This window comes from Camelina sativa, chromosome 7 (genome assembly GCF_000633955.1).
Source record: "Camelina sativa cultivar DH55 chromosome 7, Cs, whole genome shotgun sequence".
NCBI lineage: Eukaryota > Viridiplantae > Streptophyta > Magnoliopsida > Brassicales > Brassicaceae > Camelina > Camelina sativa.
The window spans coordinates 18,150,036-18,169,310 of record NC_025691.1 but is presented as its reverse complement, the minus strand read 5'-3'; the positions used below and the strand labels follow the sequence as shown (position 1 = coordinate 18,169,310).

General features: G+C 35.9%; 4 protein-coding genes and 1 long non-coding RNA gene across 6 annotated transcripts; 2 read left to right on the top strand and 3 right to left on the bottom strand.

Moving 5' to 3' along the window:
- LOC104704731 (transcription factor bHLH109) lies at positions 1,943-3,512 on the top strand. The gene is made up of 5 exons (XM_010420767.2): positions 1,943-2,264; positions 2,355-2,420; positions 2,514-2,579; positions 2,881-3,036; positions 3,127-3,512. Exons 1-5 carry the CDS (start codon positions 1,986-1,988, stop codon positions 3,208-3,210), a joined length of 651 nt encoding a protein of 216 aa, XP_010419069.1. The 5' UTR covers positions 1,943-1,985; the 3' UTR covers positions 3,211-3,512.
- LOC104701443 lies at positions 3,687-4,257 on the bottom strand. Its single transcript, XM_010417141.2, has one exon. It carries the CDS (start codon positions 4,083-4,085, stop codon positions 3,879-3,881), a length of 207 nt encoding a protein of 68 aa, XP_010415443.1. The 5' UTR covers positions 4,086-4,257; the 3' UTR covers positions 3,687-3,878.
- Positions 5,658-6,936, bottom strand: LOC104701441 (reticulon-like protein B14). Its single transcript, XM_010417139.1, has 5 exons — positions 6,667-6,936; positions 6,388-6,574; positions 6,182-6,311; positions 6,038-6,107; positions 5,658-5,900 (listed from the first exon to the last, which is right to left on the bottom strand). Exons 1-5 carry the CDS (start codon positions 6,755-6,757, stop codon positions 5,731-5,733), a joined length of 648 nt encoding a protein of 215 aa, XP_010415441.1. The 5' UTR covers positions 6,758-6,936; the 3' UTR covers positions 5,658-5,730.
- On the bottom strand, positions 7,332-8,833 carry LOC104701440. Its single transcript, XM_010417138.2, has 3 exons — positions 8,644-8,833; positions 8,342-8,550; positions 7,332-7,796 (listed from the first exon to the last, which is right to left on the bottom strand). Exons 1-3 carry the CDS (start codon positions 8,734-8,736, stop codon positions 7,493-7,495), a joined length of 606 nt encoding a protein of 201 aa, XP_010415440.1. The 5' UTR covers positions 8,737-8,833; the 3' UTR covers positions 7,332-7,492.
- Positions 9,083-10,496, top strand: LOC104701439. 2 transcript variants are annotated; one of them, XR_002032573.1, is made up of 5 exons: positions 9,083-9,312; positions 9,709-9,773; positions 9,853-9,966; positions 10,059-10,152; positions 10,258-10,496. It is a non-coding gene; the product is annotated as an uncharacterized LOC104701439 (long non-coding RNA). The 2 variants fall into 2 exon arrangements; XR_753815.2 differs by having other exon boundaries at positions 10,059-10,496.

Sequence of the window (19,275 nt, the reverse complement as noted above, 5' to 3'; positions counted from 1 at the left end):
TTTTTTTTTTTTTTTTTTCTTATAAGCTTTATAAGTGTGTATCGTCGTAAACTTATAATATATATGTGGGTTGTTATATAATGCAACGTTTTCGTTTTTAGTTCAAGTGTGCAAACATCATCTATATTTAATTCACATTAATCACCAAGAACAAATCTATATTATGAATTTAAGGATTAGTTGTTCCGAATATAAAAGAAAAAATGTGCTAAAATAATATACTTAAATAAAATAAGATACAACGTAATATATTAAAAACCTTGTCATTAAAATGATTTAACATAAGTTACATAAGTGATATTTTATTATGTTAACGTTTATTTACAAAAAATAACTATTGATAAAAAAATTTGATGTTAGTATATGATCCGTGTTTTGGTCAAGCATATAAAAAAAAATCAGTTAACGAAACCAGTTTGATAAAATAAATTAATTCAAGAAGTAATAATTAAGTTTGATTACATAACTAAATATATATATATATATATATATATATATAATTTGATAATGAAACAATAATTATAGTATTAGGTGAACATTAAGGTCACAATCAAGTAACTGTAAAACTTTAATTATTGTTTTCTTTTAAACCAAAAACTCTAAATATTTTTTTTGGCTAAATTTCTTATTTTTAATTACTATAGATAATCTCAACAAACTAGGTTTTATCTTTTTATTTGAGCAAAAAAATGTAGTTATTCATGTTGTAGAATTCATTTCTTTTAAGTAAATATTAAATATATTACATTAAATGATATTGGAAAGATGTTGTTGGCCACATTAAATATAGCAATACAAAACCATTATCAATTCAAAGAACTCCAAATCGGTCAGATGAAAGACATCTTGGCCAAATATTATGTGGTCATAAATTTTTCTTTTTCCATCTCTTCTAATTTTAAAAATAATTTATACTCATGTGATATTTTAAGAAGATGGTTTTGGCCATTTAAGAAGTAACGAAAGAATGCAGTTCTTTTACATCTAGAGAGAAGATTGTCTGCCGAGGGAGCAGAAAAGTTTGCGATGCATCACTTAAGAAATATCCCCTTCACATTGAAGTAACTAGACGGTCTTATGATTTTGTAATAATGGCGAAGCTATTCGAGAGTTCAAAATATATGATCAGCAAATGTTAATATGAAAGATTTTGTTGGCTGAAAATATCTGTGAGAACTCGACAAATATATACTTAAATACGCCCTAGCTAGATATATATACGTATCAGAAGCTACAGCTTGCTTAGTGTTAATCTGGTCAATTTTGTTCTTGACCTTGCATGTCTTCCGGCCCGTGCATGCATGTTGTTGATAGACGGCAAGTTTGTCTCGTTGTTAACCAAAAAAAGAAAAAGAAAAAAATTAAATCGGAAATATGTAATTTATGTTCGAGCAGTACAGTTCTCTTTTGTTTTTATGTTTTGATCTCATCTTTATGTTTTATATAAATATATTCATCAAGTTCCCTAGCTAAATATAGTAGCATAAGAATTATGATTGTATATCTATCTACACTGGATCCAGGATTCCGAAATTTTCAACTACGTTACTTTTTTCATTATTAGTCAATTTATTGCATAAGATATTATAAAATAATAATAAAAAAAAAAGACACTAAAAATTAAGGAGTGCCGTTCATGAACAAGAACGACACTATTTGTTCCACTGTCGTTTTCAATTTGGTGCTTAGAATTTCAAGAAAGAGTGAGAAAACATATGGAATAAAAAACAACAACAAAATAAACGTCTTCTTCTGTCTAGTTGACGTGTGTAAAAATTGTTCACAAAACTATATAACAATATAATAAACGGAAGAGTAAATAATATTTTTAGAGAAACCCATAGGACGAAGCAAAATCATATGTTTTCTTCCCGCTTAATTGAGGCAACTTTCAAAAGCAGCTAGCTTCTTCTTCGATCTCCCCCCCCCCCACCCACTATATATATAGCTTGTGGCTTCTCAAATCTTACTATAATCAATCAGCAATGGAGGGAAACAACCGCAAGGATGAGGGTACTTACGAAGAAGAAGAAGTATGTTCGTTTCCTAAAATGGTTAATGCGGTTTGTCCAAACGATCGTACTCGTCGTGAACAAAACCCTTTGCAACAGAAACTTGGTGCCCATCCGAGTTCAATGCCTAACGATGTTACCATGAACAGTGATCATGGTGAGAAAGTCGACGAGAATCTGCCAGACGAGGAGAGTAACCGTCCAGCTAAACTGCAACGTCATGTCCTGAATCATCGTATGGTGAAGGAGAGGGTACATGATGACCATATGATCTTTTCTTCTTCTCTTAAGTGATTCCCAAGCTAAATAATTTTTTTTTTTTTTTTTTTCTAAACTATGCAGAAAAGACGACAGAGTTTTAAAGACAAAGTCGAGATATTGCAGAGCGTGATGCCTATGCCCGCAAAGGTCAACTTCTTTACTTCATGCATATCAAGAGTCAAATACAATGTCAAGTTTGTTATATCTGAGCTAGTTTCTTGTGTGTTTGTTTGTCTACAGTCGGACATTGCAGGAAAGCTTGAAAATGTCATCAACTACTTACAAAGTTTGCACTATCAAATAGATGTAAGCTATATGTATATCCAGTGCCGGCCCAGCAATCAGGAGTGCCCTAAGCAAAAAATTAAAAATGTGCCATTTTAAAGCTTTTTACATACTCTTTTAAAGCCTTTTACATATGAGCCTTTATACATATCCAAAAAAAAAATGCCTTTTATTTCTAAGTAAAAAAGCCTTCAAAATTTGAGGCCCGAATCTTTGGCTTCAGTGGCTTTCCCTGTGGGCCGGGCCTGTGTATATCCAATTATTATTACGTGTACCCATTAAGTATGGAACTAACACAAGTCGTATGTGTTATGTGGTCTAGTTAATGAAAACGGCATACGCAGCAGGTGCTAATTCGGGTTACAGGTTACCATATTATGGAGCTCCACCACCATTTATGTCTCCATGGGGCTATTATCCACCAGCGATACCAATGATGCCTCAGCAAGTTATTCGCAATATCCCACAAAATGGCCAGGTTTGATCCAAATATTCCAACTTCATCTTTTTTTATAACTTAAATCTGATTTCAACAGATTCTTAATTTTGCCATCAATCTACATCATAGGGAAACAACAAAGTGGCGCAGCCTGGTCAAACTAAACCTCCGCCTGATCAAACTAAACCTTCGCCTGATAAAGCTAAACCTTAATATAAGCGTTGGCTTTGTGGCGTGTTATGATCATCGGGATGTGGAATCGTTTCTTTATATTATATATATATATATAGAAAGTGTCGTTGTGAACTAAGATGTATACATAGTTTTATAATAAGGGTTTAGTTGATGCCCACAATATGTGAAAACACTTTCCTCTGTTCTGTTATGGTTGAGCATTGTTCCTCTGTTATGTTCTGTTTTGCTCAACCTTTTTTATCTTTTTTTTTTTTCTGTATGTAAGATAAATAAACATGAAAAATATATAAATATACGTGTGGTGGCACGGTTGTATTGGATCCTAAGTTCGATTTAACTATGGACAAGCCCTGCGCTTGGACCACTTGATCATTTAAAATTTGGCTCATGTGTTGTAATCTGTGGTGGACTAGCATAAAAATCTTTGCCAATTGGTACGTTTCACCCTGTTATTAGTCGATCACTTCGATGCTAGAATACTCAATGCTACAAAGGAAAACACAATACTAATTCTGTCCTTGAATTATCGAAAGCCAATTAGACCAACACATTGTTACATTCAAGAAGGAGAAAACATTCACAGCCTCCACATTATCTACATACTTTTAAATATTTTTGTTAACGCAAGAAGACAACATGGTTACTCTTCAAATATTACTTAAGTGAACAAAAAAGATGTCTCCCTTTTAACCTCCACAACCACCACCGCAGCCTGCCGCACACGCAGAGCCATTAACGTCTTCAGTAGTGTGAGGTTTAGAAGCTCCGTCGCTACATGAGAAAATCACTGTTGCTATGACGGAGAAAGCCATAAATGCTGCCCAAATGTAGAGTAAGATAAAGGCGCCTTCGCCTTTACCAGCCGCGACATCCGCGAGTTCTCCTCTCACCATCTTAAAAGTTTTTGTGCATCATTCTCAATCAATTTTTGGCTAGTTGATAAAGAGAGTTGTAATTGGCATATGTTTCAAATGAGTGCTTTTGCGTTTTCGAGTCAGAAGTCACCCAAGAAAAAAAGATGCGACGACTCTTTTCTTTACACTGCCCTTTGGTTTAACTCTAGGGTCACACTAATTTACCAACTGTGTGTGCGGCAATTCGTCAGATCTCACCACTTAAATTAGTTGTCTTAACATTTACAATATTCTTATTGCTATCCATAAGGAATTTATACAATGGTCATAAAGTAGAAAAAAAAAAAAAAGTGGCACTATAGATGGCTTTCTAGATGTATGGATTCATACACGAAATTATTATTAGAGACCGCTTTCTGGGACCCCAATTACATATAACAATTTGAAAATACAAAAAGACAAAGTTCTTAAGATGCATTTGGAACTGAAAGACTTTCTTAAGTTAATTTTTTTTTTTGGTCATCTTTAGTTAAATTATATATGCATATTATTAATTAAATACAACGAGAGTTTTCACAGAAAAAAAAATAAAACATGGATTGTAGAAATTTCCAGTTAAATATTAGTAGGTTGTATAACTAATATACTAACCCATTGGAAATTGAAAACACATGTCGGAATCGAGACAAGGAAAATAGATATGTGTAGACGAGTGTCGAAAACCTAATCAAGCTTCGTTGCAGCCTTGCAGGTTTTTTTTAAGGACTTAGAAAAAACCTCGATTGCTGAAAAAAATTATATGTAGATAACAAAGATGGTTTTACCGAAATTATACAATAACCAAAAAAGAAAAAGCAAAAAAGTAAATATATATACCGGTATTTAAACTAATGGGGATATCGAAGCAAAGAAAAACAAATTAAGGGGGGTTTTCTATATATTTTTATAAAAATGAAGGAAATTTTCAAAACATTAAAATAGTGGGGAGCCTATTTTGCAATTAGAAAATGTTTGGGTACATTTTTATACATGTAATGTGCTAAAATAATTTTGGGGTCCTAAAGCTCAAGACTCACCTTCCTCTTGGCCCATAATATGTTCTGAAACTGAGTATAATGAAATTAAATTTGGGCTTAAAAAAAATACAGGTGAAATGGTTCAGTCATGACCGTATTTATGTGATTTAAGGTTATGGCGTTTTGATTAATATGTGGTCATTGAGGTCATGAACCATTTCATTTGTGCCACACGACTTTACTTGCAGCACGATAGAACCTCGTCGATAAATTTGCATTCATAATCTACAAAAAAAAAAACATTAGTTTTTTTAATCGATCATTATACCAAGAGGCTTCCATGTGTTTTAAACATTTTAAAATGTTGTGAAAATTCATTTGCTTATTTTTCTTCTCTTCTAACCAAAAAAAGTAGTATCTTGGACTTTAAATCATATACAAAATTGTGATAGACAGAATAATAGCTTTCTAAGAGATTTTCTTCATCGTGCATAACTGAATAACAAATGAAATCTTTTTCTAATCACATCGAGTCACCTTTCCATAGTATACGAAAATATAAATGAACTATACACAATGAATCTTGGATTCCTGATGAAAAGAAATGATTACATAATATAATATGTAGCAACAGATACAGATTCAAATGATTGATATACACAAAGTTTTTACATAGTCTTCCTACTTTTAGTTTGAGCTTTAGGAATCTTGTTAATGACTTTGGAGTTGAAGTTGTTTAAGAGCTTCTTCATGTCCCTCCCGCTTTTACTTGCTGCGTAAGTCAGTTCTTCTTCGTATAGCTCATACAACATTGGTACCGTCTCCAAACCCACAAATACTTTTAGCAAAACACCACACATACACACACAAGAAAATGTAATTATTATTATTAAACTTAAATAAGAAAGGCAAATAAACATTTTTGTTAAATGTTTGTCTTAAAATTTTGTTAGATATAAAAGCATTAAGTCTCACCAATGTATAACAGAGTTAAAGAGCTAAAATAGTTTCCAACCACTGATAATATCCATAGTGAGACAACGGCCTGAAATCGAAATGAAACACAAGACTTAAAATCCAAACATCGTTACAAAGTTAAATTTTGTATATTGATTTTACCAGAAAAAGGAGTCTGAAGTCTTTGCCACTTGAGATATCATACAAATTGATGATGAACCAGTTTATCTTGGTGAACAAGAATCTCCAAGTCGATTCCGAAACCTTTAGATCATTGATACTCGGAGGTTTTCTGCGGGAGTTTGTGAGAGCTTGGTTGATTCATATAATAAAGAAGTGTCAAGAAGTAATGTGAATGTTAATTTTACCTCTGGATTAGTTGTGAGGAGCCAATGTAAGACCAAATGAGGAAGATGAAAATGGAGATCAAAAGGATCTGGCAGAGGAATGTTATGAAAGGATACTCAACCACTTCGAACAAGAACCATATCAATGTGAATACCGCTAAGATTGTTCCTGATTCTTTCTTGTTCTTCCAGAACATTATATCAGCAACTACAATATTCCAAGATAAAAAATAATTCAAGAAAAGAAGATTAGAAACATAAATTAATGTAAAAGAGAAAGAAAAATAAAATGTATGTTACGGCGTCCTCCTCCTAGATTGTGGTACAAAGATCTTCGCCTTCTTGATGAAGAAGCTCTATGTTCATCCATTTCATAACCATAAACAGCCATACTTGTGTGTTGGTTTCGGATTTTGAAACAACTGTAGCCTTTTTTGTGAGCTAAGGTCTAAGATTCAAGGTTTATTATATAGTTACGAACTCTTTTAGGATGAGAAATGTTTTGTTCTTGGATTCGTAAAGAAGAAAGCAATTTTGAGAAAAGGGAAAGGTATGGCTTTAGCATATTGCAAAAACTCACCCTTTCATTATTACTATATGTATAATTTGATATTTTTATACCTTTGTAGAGAATCGTTCATAACTTGAGCTAATGATCAAAAATGTATTCCAAAAAGTTGTCAACATTTTTTTGATTATAGTTCTTTTTGGTAAACCCATGCAAGTATATTCCAAGTTGAGGAGGCTAAGAATCTTCGGAGTGCAATAATTGGGCCTCTTCATGGCCCAGTCATTATGGGACCAAGTTATTATTCTTGTTTAAGCCCAGATCTAGTAAAGCATGTGGGATAAGGGTTGGTTTATGGTCAATTCGGACCAGGACCAGGCTTGACCCTGACTTTATGTGAGGAAACGAGTCGAGCCAAACGGAGCCAGCTCACGGGATGACAAAACATCTCAAGCAATGATGACTGAGCCAATCCAATTTTTTTATAAAACACACATAACATAAGCCAATCTTACGTTGAGAACATAAGTTTTATATAAACAATTAACAAACAACTATTTTATAGTTTACCCTGACTTTAAAAGCATAGCCCTCATAAGACCAAAAACAGAAACTGGTTTAGACCTTGTTGAAATCTGGGTTCTGTTGCTTTGGAGCATCTGTAGGACTAGTCATACCAATGTTAATGCCATCGTTCTGATGCTTCTCCCATCCACCAGTATCAGCCTTAGAATGAGCCAAGTAGTAAAGAATGGTCGCAATCAAAGACATGAGAGTGAAAGCAGCTCCAGCAGCAAAGACCCCAACTGGTAAGACAGCACACGAAATCTCTTTCCCTTGGTAGATGCCTTTACTTTTGGTGTGGTACATGTTCCTTGCTGATCCAGCCAACAAGCACGCCTCAGCTCCTAAAAAGCTTACCCTGAAGTTTACACAAATACGGATGCGTAAGACAACTCAAACATAAAGATGAACTAACTAGTCACTATTGCTGTAAGGCGGTTCATTTCTTATAGAATCCACATAGTACAACCAAACAATACCATATCTTGTAGCAAGTACACATAGTAGGATAGTCAATTGCAACGATGAATCAAGCTTACAACTATCATTGTCTTGGGATAGAGATATCCACAACTCACAAGTAAGAGTTAAGGACACAAAAGCTATGACCTTGTATTTGCAACAAAGTGACATTTAAATTAATCATGATCACATTAACCTAATAATCGGCAAGTGTATGTACTTTCAACTTCACAATACCAAAAAAAAAGGAGTTGGAAAAATCATTCCTTTTCACTTTAAAGTCGAAACCCATAAACATAAACAATCAAATCACAAATCCTCTTAGCTCAAAAGAGACAAAAACGACTCCAATTTCAATCAAACTCAATAAGCCCTAACTAGAAATTTCAAATCTTGATGCAAAAAAAAGATTCAATAAGAGAGTAAAGGATTGAACTTTACCAAGAGACAACGAAGAAGACAATAGCCCAGACAGTGTAAGAAGTACCAGTAACAAGACCTTTCCCGAAACAGAGACACTTAGTCACGCCGTTAACCACCGCTTGACTAACAAGAAGCAACCCAAACGCCGACATACCGTACACCGTCGACGCCTCAGTTCCGTACTTACAAAAAGTCTTCTCATCGTACTGGTCCGGTACCGCCACAGCCTTCCAAAAAAACGAACAAGAAAGATCGATTAAAGCGAGCACAAATCGAAAGACAAAAATTTAGTAAGACAGAGAGAGATGTAAAGTGGGTACGGTGCTACGGCGACGCTCGGCGCCGAAAGCGAAGACGAAAGCGAGGAGGTGAAGAGCAATGACGACGGCGAGAATAGAAACGGAAACCGCCATTGATTTTGGTTTCTTCTCTGCTTCTTCTTCTTCTCTCTTATTACTTTACTACTGTCTTTACTCTTTTGTCTTTATCTTTATTAGAGAAGCTTTTTTTTTTGGTCAAGTGAGAGAACTGAGAAGAGACGTTAGAGCAAGTCCAGTGGAGTTGCTTTAGGCGTTACTCAATCTTTTTAAGGCCCAAAAATAAATCAAAAACCTTAAAATATGTCCACTTTTCAGATGAAAGCAACGGAAGAACCCAATAAGACATGCTATATGTCAAATTTTCATTGGATAATGAGAAAATAGAAAAACAATTTTTTTTCTCGATTTCTTCTTTTGTCTTTCCCGCCTCTCTCTCTCTCTTTCTCTCGTGATACGTTCCTCTCTCTCAAATCCAAAGAAATCATTGAACAAATCCATAGAAATTATTGCAAGGCCATACTTTCTTACGGTCCTAATTCTCAAGGTGGTCGTCGTGTGGGAGGTTTCTCCTCCGGTCGCGGTGGTGCTCATCATGGTGGAGGGCGCGGCGGCGGTGGTAATCGTGGCGGTGGTGGTGGCGGTTGTGGGGAACAGCGATGGTGGTATCCGGTAATTTGTTCCTTTCTCTTTTCCCCTAAATTTGAGTTTCTGGGTAACTCTTGAGTTTTGAGCCTGAATTGTGTGTCTGTGTAGTCATGTTGATACCTTTTATACTTGATTTGAATCGATGTAGCTGCTGCAGTTTGATTTGATTTCTTCGAATTGTATTGTATACGGTTGCAAGAAGATGAAGAAGCTAGAGATTAGGTGATATGTAGTTCGATTTTATATATGTTTTGTTTGGTTTTGTTTCCTTTTAGGATATAGTTGTTGGGGAGACTTGCGTTGAGTTCCGGCATTAGGATATATCTTGTGGCTCTAAGCCAATGATGATCGGATCCATCTCTGCAGTGCATTAATCATCTTATTATGAATCAAGTTNTTTTTTTTTTTTTTTTTTTGCAGCGATTTTGTATCTCAAGCAACATTCTTGAAAGATTTCGTCTCTTGTCCTTGAGGAGGATGAAGAAGTAAGGTTTTTTTTTTCTCTTTTCAATACCATTTGCTTGGTAAGTGATTTAGGATTTTCTGTGTTTTGATTTTGTTTAGATAGATTGAAGAGCAACATAGGAAAGCATTAGAGGAGTATCCATCTGATTTTGCATAAGAGGAGGTTAGTATAGACTACTGATTGGTGATTGCTTTGAAAGATGTCTTCAACAGGTCCATGAGCTCTCTCTCTCTCTCTCTGTTACAGTCTCCTATATGTCTCCCTCTTTTTTTTCTTCTGATTTCTTTGACTTAAACCTTTGTAGAGTAAAGAGGCTGGTAGGTAAACAGCTCTATCGTCAGAGATGGAGGCTATTTCCATCAATGCACTCAGGCTTCTTCTTTGGCCTCTGGATTACAGTAAGTTTCTTTTCTCTATATCTCATCTGTACTTTTCTTGTCTAGGATCCGAAAAATGAATTAAGTCAATGTTGGAGCTATAAGTTTAGTTGAACTCTTGTCTAGTTTCTTCCGCATGTTTCTGGAGTTTAGATGAACTCTCTGCAGCCAAACTGTTTGCGTCCATGTCCTCTCCTGAGTCAATCTTGCTAGGCTCATCTAAGACCCAATCCTTTAATTGTGCCTGCACTTGTTCCATGAGGTTAAAACATGGAGAACTATTGCCCATGCTTGTAGTTGTTGGTGTTTCTTAAATGATGGATTTAATACAGTGGAAAATGAGTTAAGTGTTGTTTGTTGTTGTCTACGTTTGCCTTTATAGATGCACTCTTTGATGTTGAGCAAATCTTGGCAAAAATTTGTAAAATATGTTTAATTTGTAAGTTTGTAAATTTGTAAAATTTTGATAGGAGTTCTCTAGTGGAGAGTGATTTTATTTAAAGTTCTTAGTAGATTGCTTTGATTATTTTAATATTAATTATATGATTAGTTTAATTTTGAGTAACCCATATGGGTTGCTCCATTGGACATGGTCTTAAAGTGTCCTTATAACACTAATATTTTTCTTTTTCTTTTTTCTTTTGGGTTAGACGTAAATGTCAAAGTGTCTACATCTAATCATTTTCTAGTTTTTTTATTTTTTTTTCAATGTGCTTTACAATAATTTAAATTATTCCAAAGACTATTTTGATCACGGGTTAGTGAAATATTCTTAAGGTCATTTATCTCTAGTTCACTGAAATAATTTTTGCAAAATTGTTTTTTGTTTGGTAAGCGAGGAGAGACAATGTCTCCTGATTTATTCATAAGAAAAGAAAATTACAGACAAACAGACCGTGGGAGGGAAGACCCAACCGAGTCCTGCAAAGCAATAGAACGGACTAGTTCCGGACATAAAAAAAATGAATGAAAACCTAACGGAAGAGAAAACGCATAGTTAGCTAAGCCATCTGCAAGACGGTTAGCTTCCCTATACACATGACCAATGCGGACTATCCAGACCCTTGAGATAAAGCCATAGCACAAACGTACTAGGAATGACAACGGGTGAGAGTCCTCAATCCCTGTCGTTAAGAACCCCACCACCATTTCTGAATCGACTTCCAACTCCACACGCGGTACACCCTTCTCCCAAGCAGTATACAACCCATAATAAACTCCCCAAAGTTCAGCCAGCGGAGCAGAGCATATACCAATATTAAAAGCAAAACCTCCAATCCATACCCCATCACCATCTCGCAATTCACCACCTGCTGTAGCTAAACCCGGATTCCCATGCGATGCGCCATCCGTATTCAGCTTAACCCATCCTACACACGGAGGGGACCATGCGATCATCCTCGTCTCTCTAGCCAGTCTCACTCCACCACCGACCTCAGTTAAGAATGAGTCATACACCTCCTTGGCCCAATCTTTAAGAAAACACACTCTATCCCGACACCGTGTCGTACTCCCAAAAATGTTCCCACACCGCCACTTCCAGGCCCACCATACCACCACCACAAACTGCGTAGCCCAGGAGTAACCATCCTGTTCCACATTATCTCCCAACTGAGTAAACATCCATTCCATAATTGATGAACCAAAAAAAGAAGGCAGTTGGCGCGGAGAGAAAAGGCGACTCCAAACTCCTGCTATTGCTGGGTAGTCCCGAAGGACATGTATTATGCTCTCAAATCCACCTTTGCAGACCTGACATACTGCCGTATCACAGAGGTGTCATCGATATCTTTCTGTATTCGTCATCAAAGCCTGATTCCCAACCAACCATAAAAACGTACAATTACGTTATGGAGCTTTGACCATCCATAACCGCGTGAAAAACAGCTTCATATCCTGGCGAGGATTATCATTCCTGGTCAGGAGAGCATAAGCAGATCGAACCGAGAACCTGCCATCAAGACTACCTCCCCATGATAATCGATCCGAAGCTCCAGTCACATTGTCAATGACCACTGCTCGGAGTTGTAATTTAGCAGACTCTGTTAAGTATCTCAATGTCATCGAGTCACTCCATCCCCTCCCATTCAGCCAAACATCACGGGCTCTAACATTTCCATATCCCACTGGGGGCTCCCAGACCAGCATGTCTAAAAGGGGCTTATTAGCCAACCATATATCCATCCAAAAGCGGATCTCCCTCCCATCTCCTATGATCCAACGTAATCCTGGCATCACCACTTCCCGTACCCCTATACTCACACTGCGCCATGTTGATGACCATTGGCTCTTAACAACTAGCCACGACTTATCATGTGGATCACCAACTCTGTACTTTGATCGGAACACCCTCGCCCGAAAGTGTCCTTGTTTATACGTTTATGTAATACTGGCATTCCGAGGTACTTACCTAGATCATGAGTGGCTTGTATACCACTCTCATCACTAATCAACTTAGCTAAGTCTCGGCTTACATTCTTGGAGAAAAAGATTTTTGACTTATCCAAGCTCACCTTTTGACCAGATGCTACACAAAAACTCTCCATCACTTTCTGAATAATCCGAATCTGAGCCACATATGCTTCTGCAAAGAGAATGAGGTCATCTGCGAAGCAAATGTGTGATAACTTAGGACCACCACGCGATAAAATGATTGGTTTCCATTCCTTGGATTCAACAGAAAGCTCAATCAAGTGACAAAGCCTCTCCAGACACAACACAAAGAGATATGAGGACAAAGGATCTCCCTGCCTAAGCCCTCGTGTTGGGGTGAAAGGTGTTGTCTTCTCTCCATTCCACAAAACCGTCATCGAAGGTCCAACAACACACTATAATATCCAATTCCTCCACTCCTCAGACAAACCCGCCACTCTTAACGTATCCGCCAAGAAATCCCAATGAACTCGATCATAAGCTTTCTCGAGGTCTAATTTCAGCAACATCCACCCCTTTATACCCTTCTTACACCGCAATGATTGAACGGCTTCCTGAACTATCACAATATTATCGGTACTTAAGCGACCAGGGATAAAACTGTCTTGAGCCGGTCCAATGAGCTTTGGCATAACTGTCTTAAGTCTCAACACCATCATCTTTGTAATTATCTTGAACAGAACGTTACACAAGCTTATCGGTCTAAACTGTGCCATTCTCTCTGGTTTTACCACCTTGGCAATGAGCACCACCAAAGCATCATTTAACTCCCGTGGTAGCACCCTTGTCTCAAAAAAATCTAGGACAAAGCGAGTCACAGATGTACCGACCACATCCCAGCAATGTTGATAAAAAATAGGCTGGAAGCCATCAGGCCCAGGAGCCTTATACTTCCCCATGCACCTTATAGAACCCTCCACTTCTACAGCCGAGAAAGGTCTATTAAGAGCATTTAACTCCGTCTGAGATAGGCTCACAAAATCAGTTTGCGGTAAACTATGAACCTCCTCATCCACATCCTCCATTGGGTATAACTGCTTATAAAATTCAACGGCCATATGTTCTAAGTCCTCTGTGTCCGAGACCAAATGGCCTGCAGCATCCTTGAGCGATTCGATCCGATTCTGCCGTCTTTTAATGATGGTAGATGTGTGAAAGAACGTTGAATTCCGGTCTCCCAACACTATCCATTTTTCCCTCGACTTCTGATACCAAAGAACTTCTTCTTGTTCTAACACCACATCAAGCTCCTTCATCAATCTATCCTCCTCGAATAACAAGGCATCAGTTTGGTTCAGGTCTAGTTGATCTTGAAGAACTTTTATGTCGTGAATCAGAGTGTCCTTACGTCTTTGGATATCCCCAAACACTTCCCTGTTCTACTTTTGTAAAATGGCTTTCAACCTCTGTAGAGCCTCCGGTGTCGTCAGCTCCCCATTCCAGGATGTGGACACCAACTCTTTGAAGCCGCTATGACTCAACCATGCAGCTTCAAAACAAAACGGACGCCTCTGCGGGTTTCCTTTCACCTCTGGACACAACTGCAGGTAAAGAGGGGCGTGATCAGACGCCATGAAAGGCAAGTGTGATACCACCGCTTCCTACCACTTGAACGTGCTTGAGGACAACACAAGATTCTGTCCAAACGTTTTGCAATAAAAGTCTCAGCCACCCTTCCACGCCGCCAAGTATATCTGTTCCCTTTAAACCCCATATCAATCAGCGAATTTGCATTAATCCACTCTCCAAAAGCAAGCGAATCAGGGGACAATCTCCCATTACCCCCAGTCCTCTCATCCAATCTGACAATAGTATTGAAATCTCCTCCCATGATAACAGGCTCTTCCACACCATGTATTGACTGACTAAGCGCCTCCCACAATCCACTTCTTCTACTAACTGTAGGAGTCGCATAGACATCAATCACATGAACCACATATGTCCCATTCTTAACCTTCGCGTGGATAAACTGATTTGAGAACTCCACAATGTCAACATCCCCAATACTCCCCCTCCACAACACCCATAAGCCACCACTCTGCCCCTCTGCATCCACGCGATAAGAGTTCTCAAAACCTAAACTCTGAAAAATACGAACCGTCCAATCACCGCCAGCATGCGTCTCGAACAAAGCCAACATATCAATCGGGTTCTTCTTCAGCATATATCTAATTGATCTCCGGAAATTAGGTTTATTAGCCCCCCGACAATTCCATAAGAGAATATTCATTATCGATTCACAACAGCAAAGCAGAATTACCGAGGACCAACATTATGTGATCCCAGATCCCACCACTTCATCCGGTGGATCCTGATGCACAACCAAACCCCTCGTCTCCAAATCCTCACCTACTCCAGACTGAGTAGCCTCCATATCTCTTGACTCATTATGTGTCGAACCCGTCTCCGCCAGTGATACATCTTTATCCCGCATAGAGAAAACCCCAGGTCTCCCAGAGCCATCTTTCTCGACTCGTAGACGTTTACAAGATGCAGATATTTCCACCTCTCCTCATGTCGGGCCAAACACAAGACCTCTCATGGGCATATTCACCTTATTAGGTTTGGTTTGTGGCCCATTACGCTCAGCTGACTTATGTCCAACCCGTTTCTCCACCTGACAATTTCGTGGGCTGCCACTACCTTTCCCTGTAAAGCCCATAAAACTACCTGCCTTTGCTTGGGGAAAGCTCCGACTAATACTCAAATTATTCCCTAAATCGACATTTTCTTTATTTCCCTCCTCCGAAATCAAAACTTCCCTTATCTCCTCTGCGATCATATCTTCATTCAACCCATCAAATCTGTTAGCCACCACGATATTCTCCCTATTCTTGGTAACTGGAATTTCCTGAAGATTTCTTACCTTAGTTGGAATAGATTCACTCGTCACTGCCACAACCCTATTCTCCAACCTCTCTGACCGCCGTCCCGGTCGTCTGACCGCCGTAAAACCATCTGCACCTTCCTTACTCCCACCGGAATCAACAACAGCGGAGGGAACTGTCTGTGCCATCACCATAGACGTCCCCACATTCTCCTGCAGCCCCCGTGGGCAAGAGTGGACCAAATGTCCGTACAAACCACAAGTCGAACAGATGTTCGTAAGACCTTCATACGCAACATAATAATTCTCACAGTGGTCTTTTTAAATTCACCTCCACACAAATTCTAGCGAACCTGGCTCTCTCAAAACTCAACGTGGTTAAATCAAATTTTATCGGTCTCCCCAACCCTTTAGCGACACTCATCAGGATTGACTTGTGATAAAAACTCACCGGGATGTTCGACAAACGAATCCACACTGGAGTTGTAACTATATCATCTCTCAGCGGATCAAACTCCGGTGACCATGCCTGTACCATGAGATAACTCCCAAAACCTTTCCATGCCCCCCCCCAGTCAAAGCTGCTAAGAACTCATCCTCTGCTTCAAAACGGACCATAAAGAATTGTCTAGGGAGATCCATGACATACATAGCCTTCTGTGGTTTCCATAAATCCCTCAACTTTCTATTCAACACCGGTAAAGGGATCTGCCTTCCCAGTACCTTTACGATCATGCACTTTTTCCACATGCCGTACATCACTTCCAAAATCTCTGATCCAATAGTTATGATCGGCTCACCGTCTTCACCATTAGGGAACTCCAACCTCACCCTCTGTGTAACAAAAGCATCATCCATCAAACTTTCCGGCACCGGCATGCCACCTGCACCACTCCCCACAACCCTCTGTACCCATTCCCCCGCCGGAGCATCCGGAGGATCCCCCGGTGGCCTGCCTTTCTCACCACTATCCATCATTGTCACGTCATGGTCATTCAACGATGGAACCCTAGAATCGCCCATTTTTTTAAAAGTGTACTGCAATAGTTTTAATTTTTGCAAGATTTGATGAAGTGATGAGTGATGGTGCGGACCGTATTAAAGTCGGCCTAGTTAGCATTTTAATTACCATTCAACAAATCAACTTAATATGCGCATTTTGCACTATAAACTTCATGATCTATCAATCCCCTTTATAATAAAATGGAAGTACACAACATTGGTTTTATAGACTATATAATTTTAATAAATTGGTTACAAATAGGTTATACATTAATTGATAGATTAATTGGTTGCAAATTAAATAGTGGGTGCAACCTTAATTTATTTTTGGAAAATTTTATTACTAGATCACGTTGTTTCCAAAAATCGTAAAGAAAATATTCTAAAAAATCATATCATCTAACTTACCATATTAATTTCTTTTATTAAATTATTCAGCAAATAAAATCTTTTAACATCTAATTTAACATATTAATTTGTTAATTATCATTATACTTCACCTCTCATTTTTATATATGAGTCTATTTTGTAAAACAAATAAATTATCATATTATGTATTATAATTAAAAATAGTTTTATTTACGGATATACCATAAGTTGAATTTTTAAAAACAAATATAAATTTTTTAATCTATAAAATATTCAAGCTTTAGTAACATTATTCTTTAAAAATAATATCTATTGAATTAACAAATTTATTGAGTAACGGGTCAAAATTTGAATATTTAAATTCAATTTCATATTTTTTTGTTGAATTTTATAATTTTATATAATATAATAAATTTTAAATAATTTATTTTGAAATATTTTAATATATTGAAACTTGATATAAAAGTTAGAAACTATAAATACTCTAAAATGATTTGTTATAGCAATGTCAATAATATATCACTACAATATGAAAGAATTTCAAGAAACCAAATATATTAAAACAAAATGTATAACAATATATTAAATTACTCGTAATAACTTGCTTTTTAACAACCAAATTTACAAAATTATGTCTTATAATGATATTCAAGTCATTATGTAGAATATACATTATTGAAATAACTTTACATACATGAACTAATACAACATATTAAAATTTTACTGTAAAATATAAAATATACAAAATTTGTGTAAAATAAAATTTAGTCAGTGTTATATGACGGTTACTTATCTAGAATCATTAACAATATAAAACTTATAAAATAGGTTTCTTTTTTCAACCAATCATATTTAGCATATGATTTTATTGCATAATGTTTTATCCAAATTTTTTTTAAAAAACAATTACGTAAATTATATTTTATATAAAAATTACAATATAAATAAAATGAATTTCAACATGTGCCCTAACACGGGTCTTAATCTAGTTTTGAAGTATATTTGACAATCTATATTTTAGTTTGGCACGCCATGCGCGTACATCTCCGCATAATATTATGTATGTAAATAATGTTCCCTTCCATTGGCTCGTTTGAACTAATCTATTGTTGACAAAAAAAAATTAATCATTAAAAAATTCACAAAATATAAACTAAAATATGGCTATAAAATCTCAAACAAAATCAATTCCTAAAATATCTCTATAAGTTAATTCCTATTTACCTCAATTAATTTCAATTTATATTTTTATAATATTTACATTTAACATAACATCCCTAAAATATATCTACATTAAATTTTTGTTTTTCTTCAAAACTAAAATATCTCAATGTTTTCTAAAAAATAAAGTATCTAATATTCTACAAAGTATATTGCAGATGAAAATTAAAATTTGACTTCAAAGTATTATATTTAAGAAAATGAAACTGAATTTATTTTCTACACTAGCAAAAAAAAAATTGTAATTTTGGTAATCAAATAAATATAAGTTATGTCACTTGGGTTATATCTAAAACAAACTTAAAATTAAAATTCTATAATTTTACTACTAAACTAGAAAACCATAAAAAGTTAATAGATATATGTAAAAGTAAAAATTATCTCACTGGTTAAATCCTAGTTGGTATAACTTTTTTGGTGTACTTTTTACAAGCTAAATACCAAGTGCATATCAATAGTTTAGGTTTTTTTTTTCAGATCAATAGTTTAGATAGTGTTCAAAAATCAACTTATTGTTATTTTTTAAATTAATTCAATTTGGTTTTTTATTAATGACTAAAATTAGTTTGTTTAGTTTGGTATTTTGTTTACAATCCTTTTTAATGAATTCGGATTGATTTTTAAAAAATTGATTGAATTTGGAATATTTTTTTAGTTTGGATTAGATAATAAATATCAAACCCAATCCGAACGCAAAATAATTTGAAGTTTGGGATATAACTCGAAACTACCCAAACTCGACGGGTGTTTATCCACACTCGACACAAAATTTAAAAATACATGAACGCGTCCTAAACCTCTAAACCCAAAAAATTGAAATACTCGATGCCAAATCCGAACGAATACACGAACGCCCAAGTTTAGAAAATATGTTTCCCAAATGAGATATTAGAATATATATTAAAGAAAAGGCGAGAATGATTGTGAGGTTGCCATATAAAAAAAACACTAATTTAATATCTAGAAAATAGTTGTATTGATAATTGATTGTAAATTTGGAAGGAAATTACTATTAATTTTAATATATTTTCCTTTATATGTGATCATATAATTTATGAGAATTGAATTTAACAGAAAAGTACTAACGTTGATCAAACTGAAAATATATTTAACTACAATGTAATGTGAAAATAAATTACCAAAAGAAAAAAACGAAAATAGAAATTCAAATCAAATAGTGCAAATGAAAATCTGAATAACTTTTAGAATCTCATACATTAATGTTTATGATATGAATATGAGAATATGCATTATACAAATATGTTTATAATTTTGATTTTGTTGTTATCCTT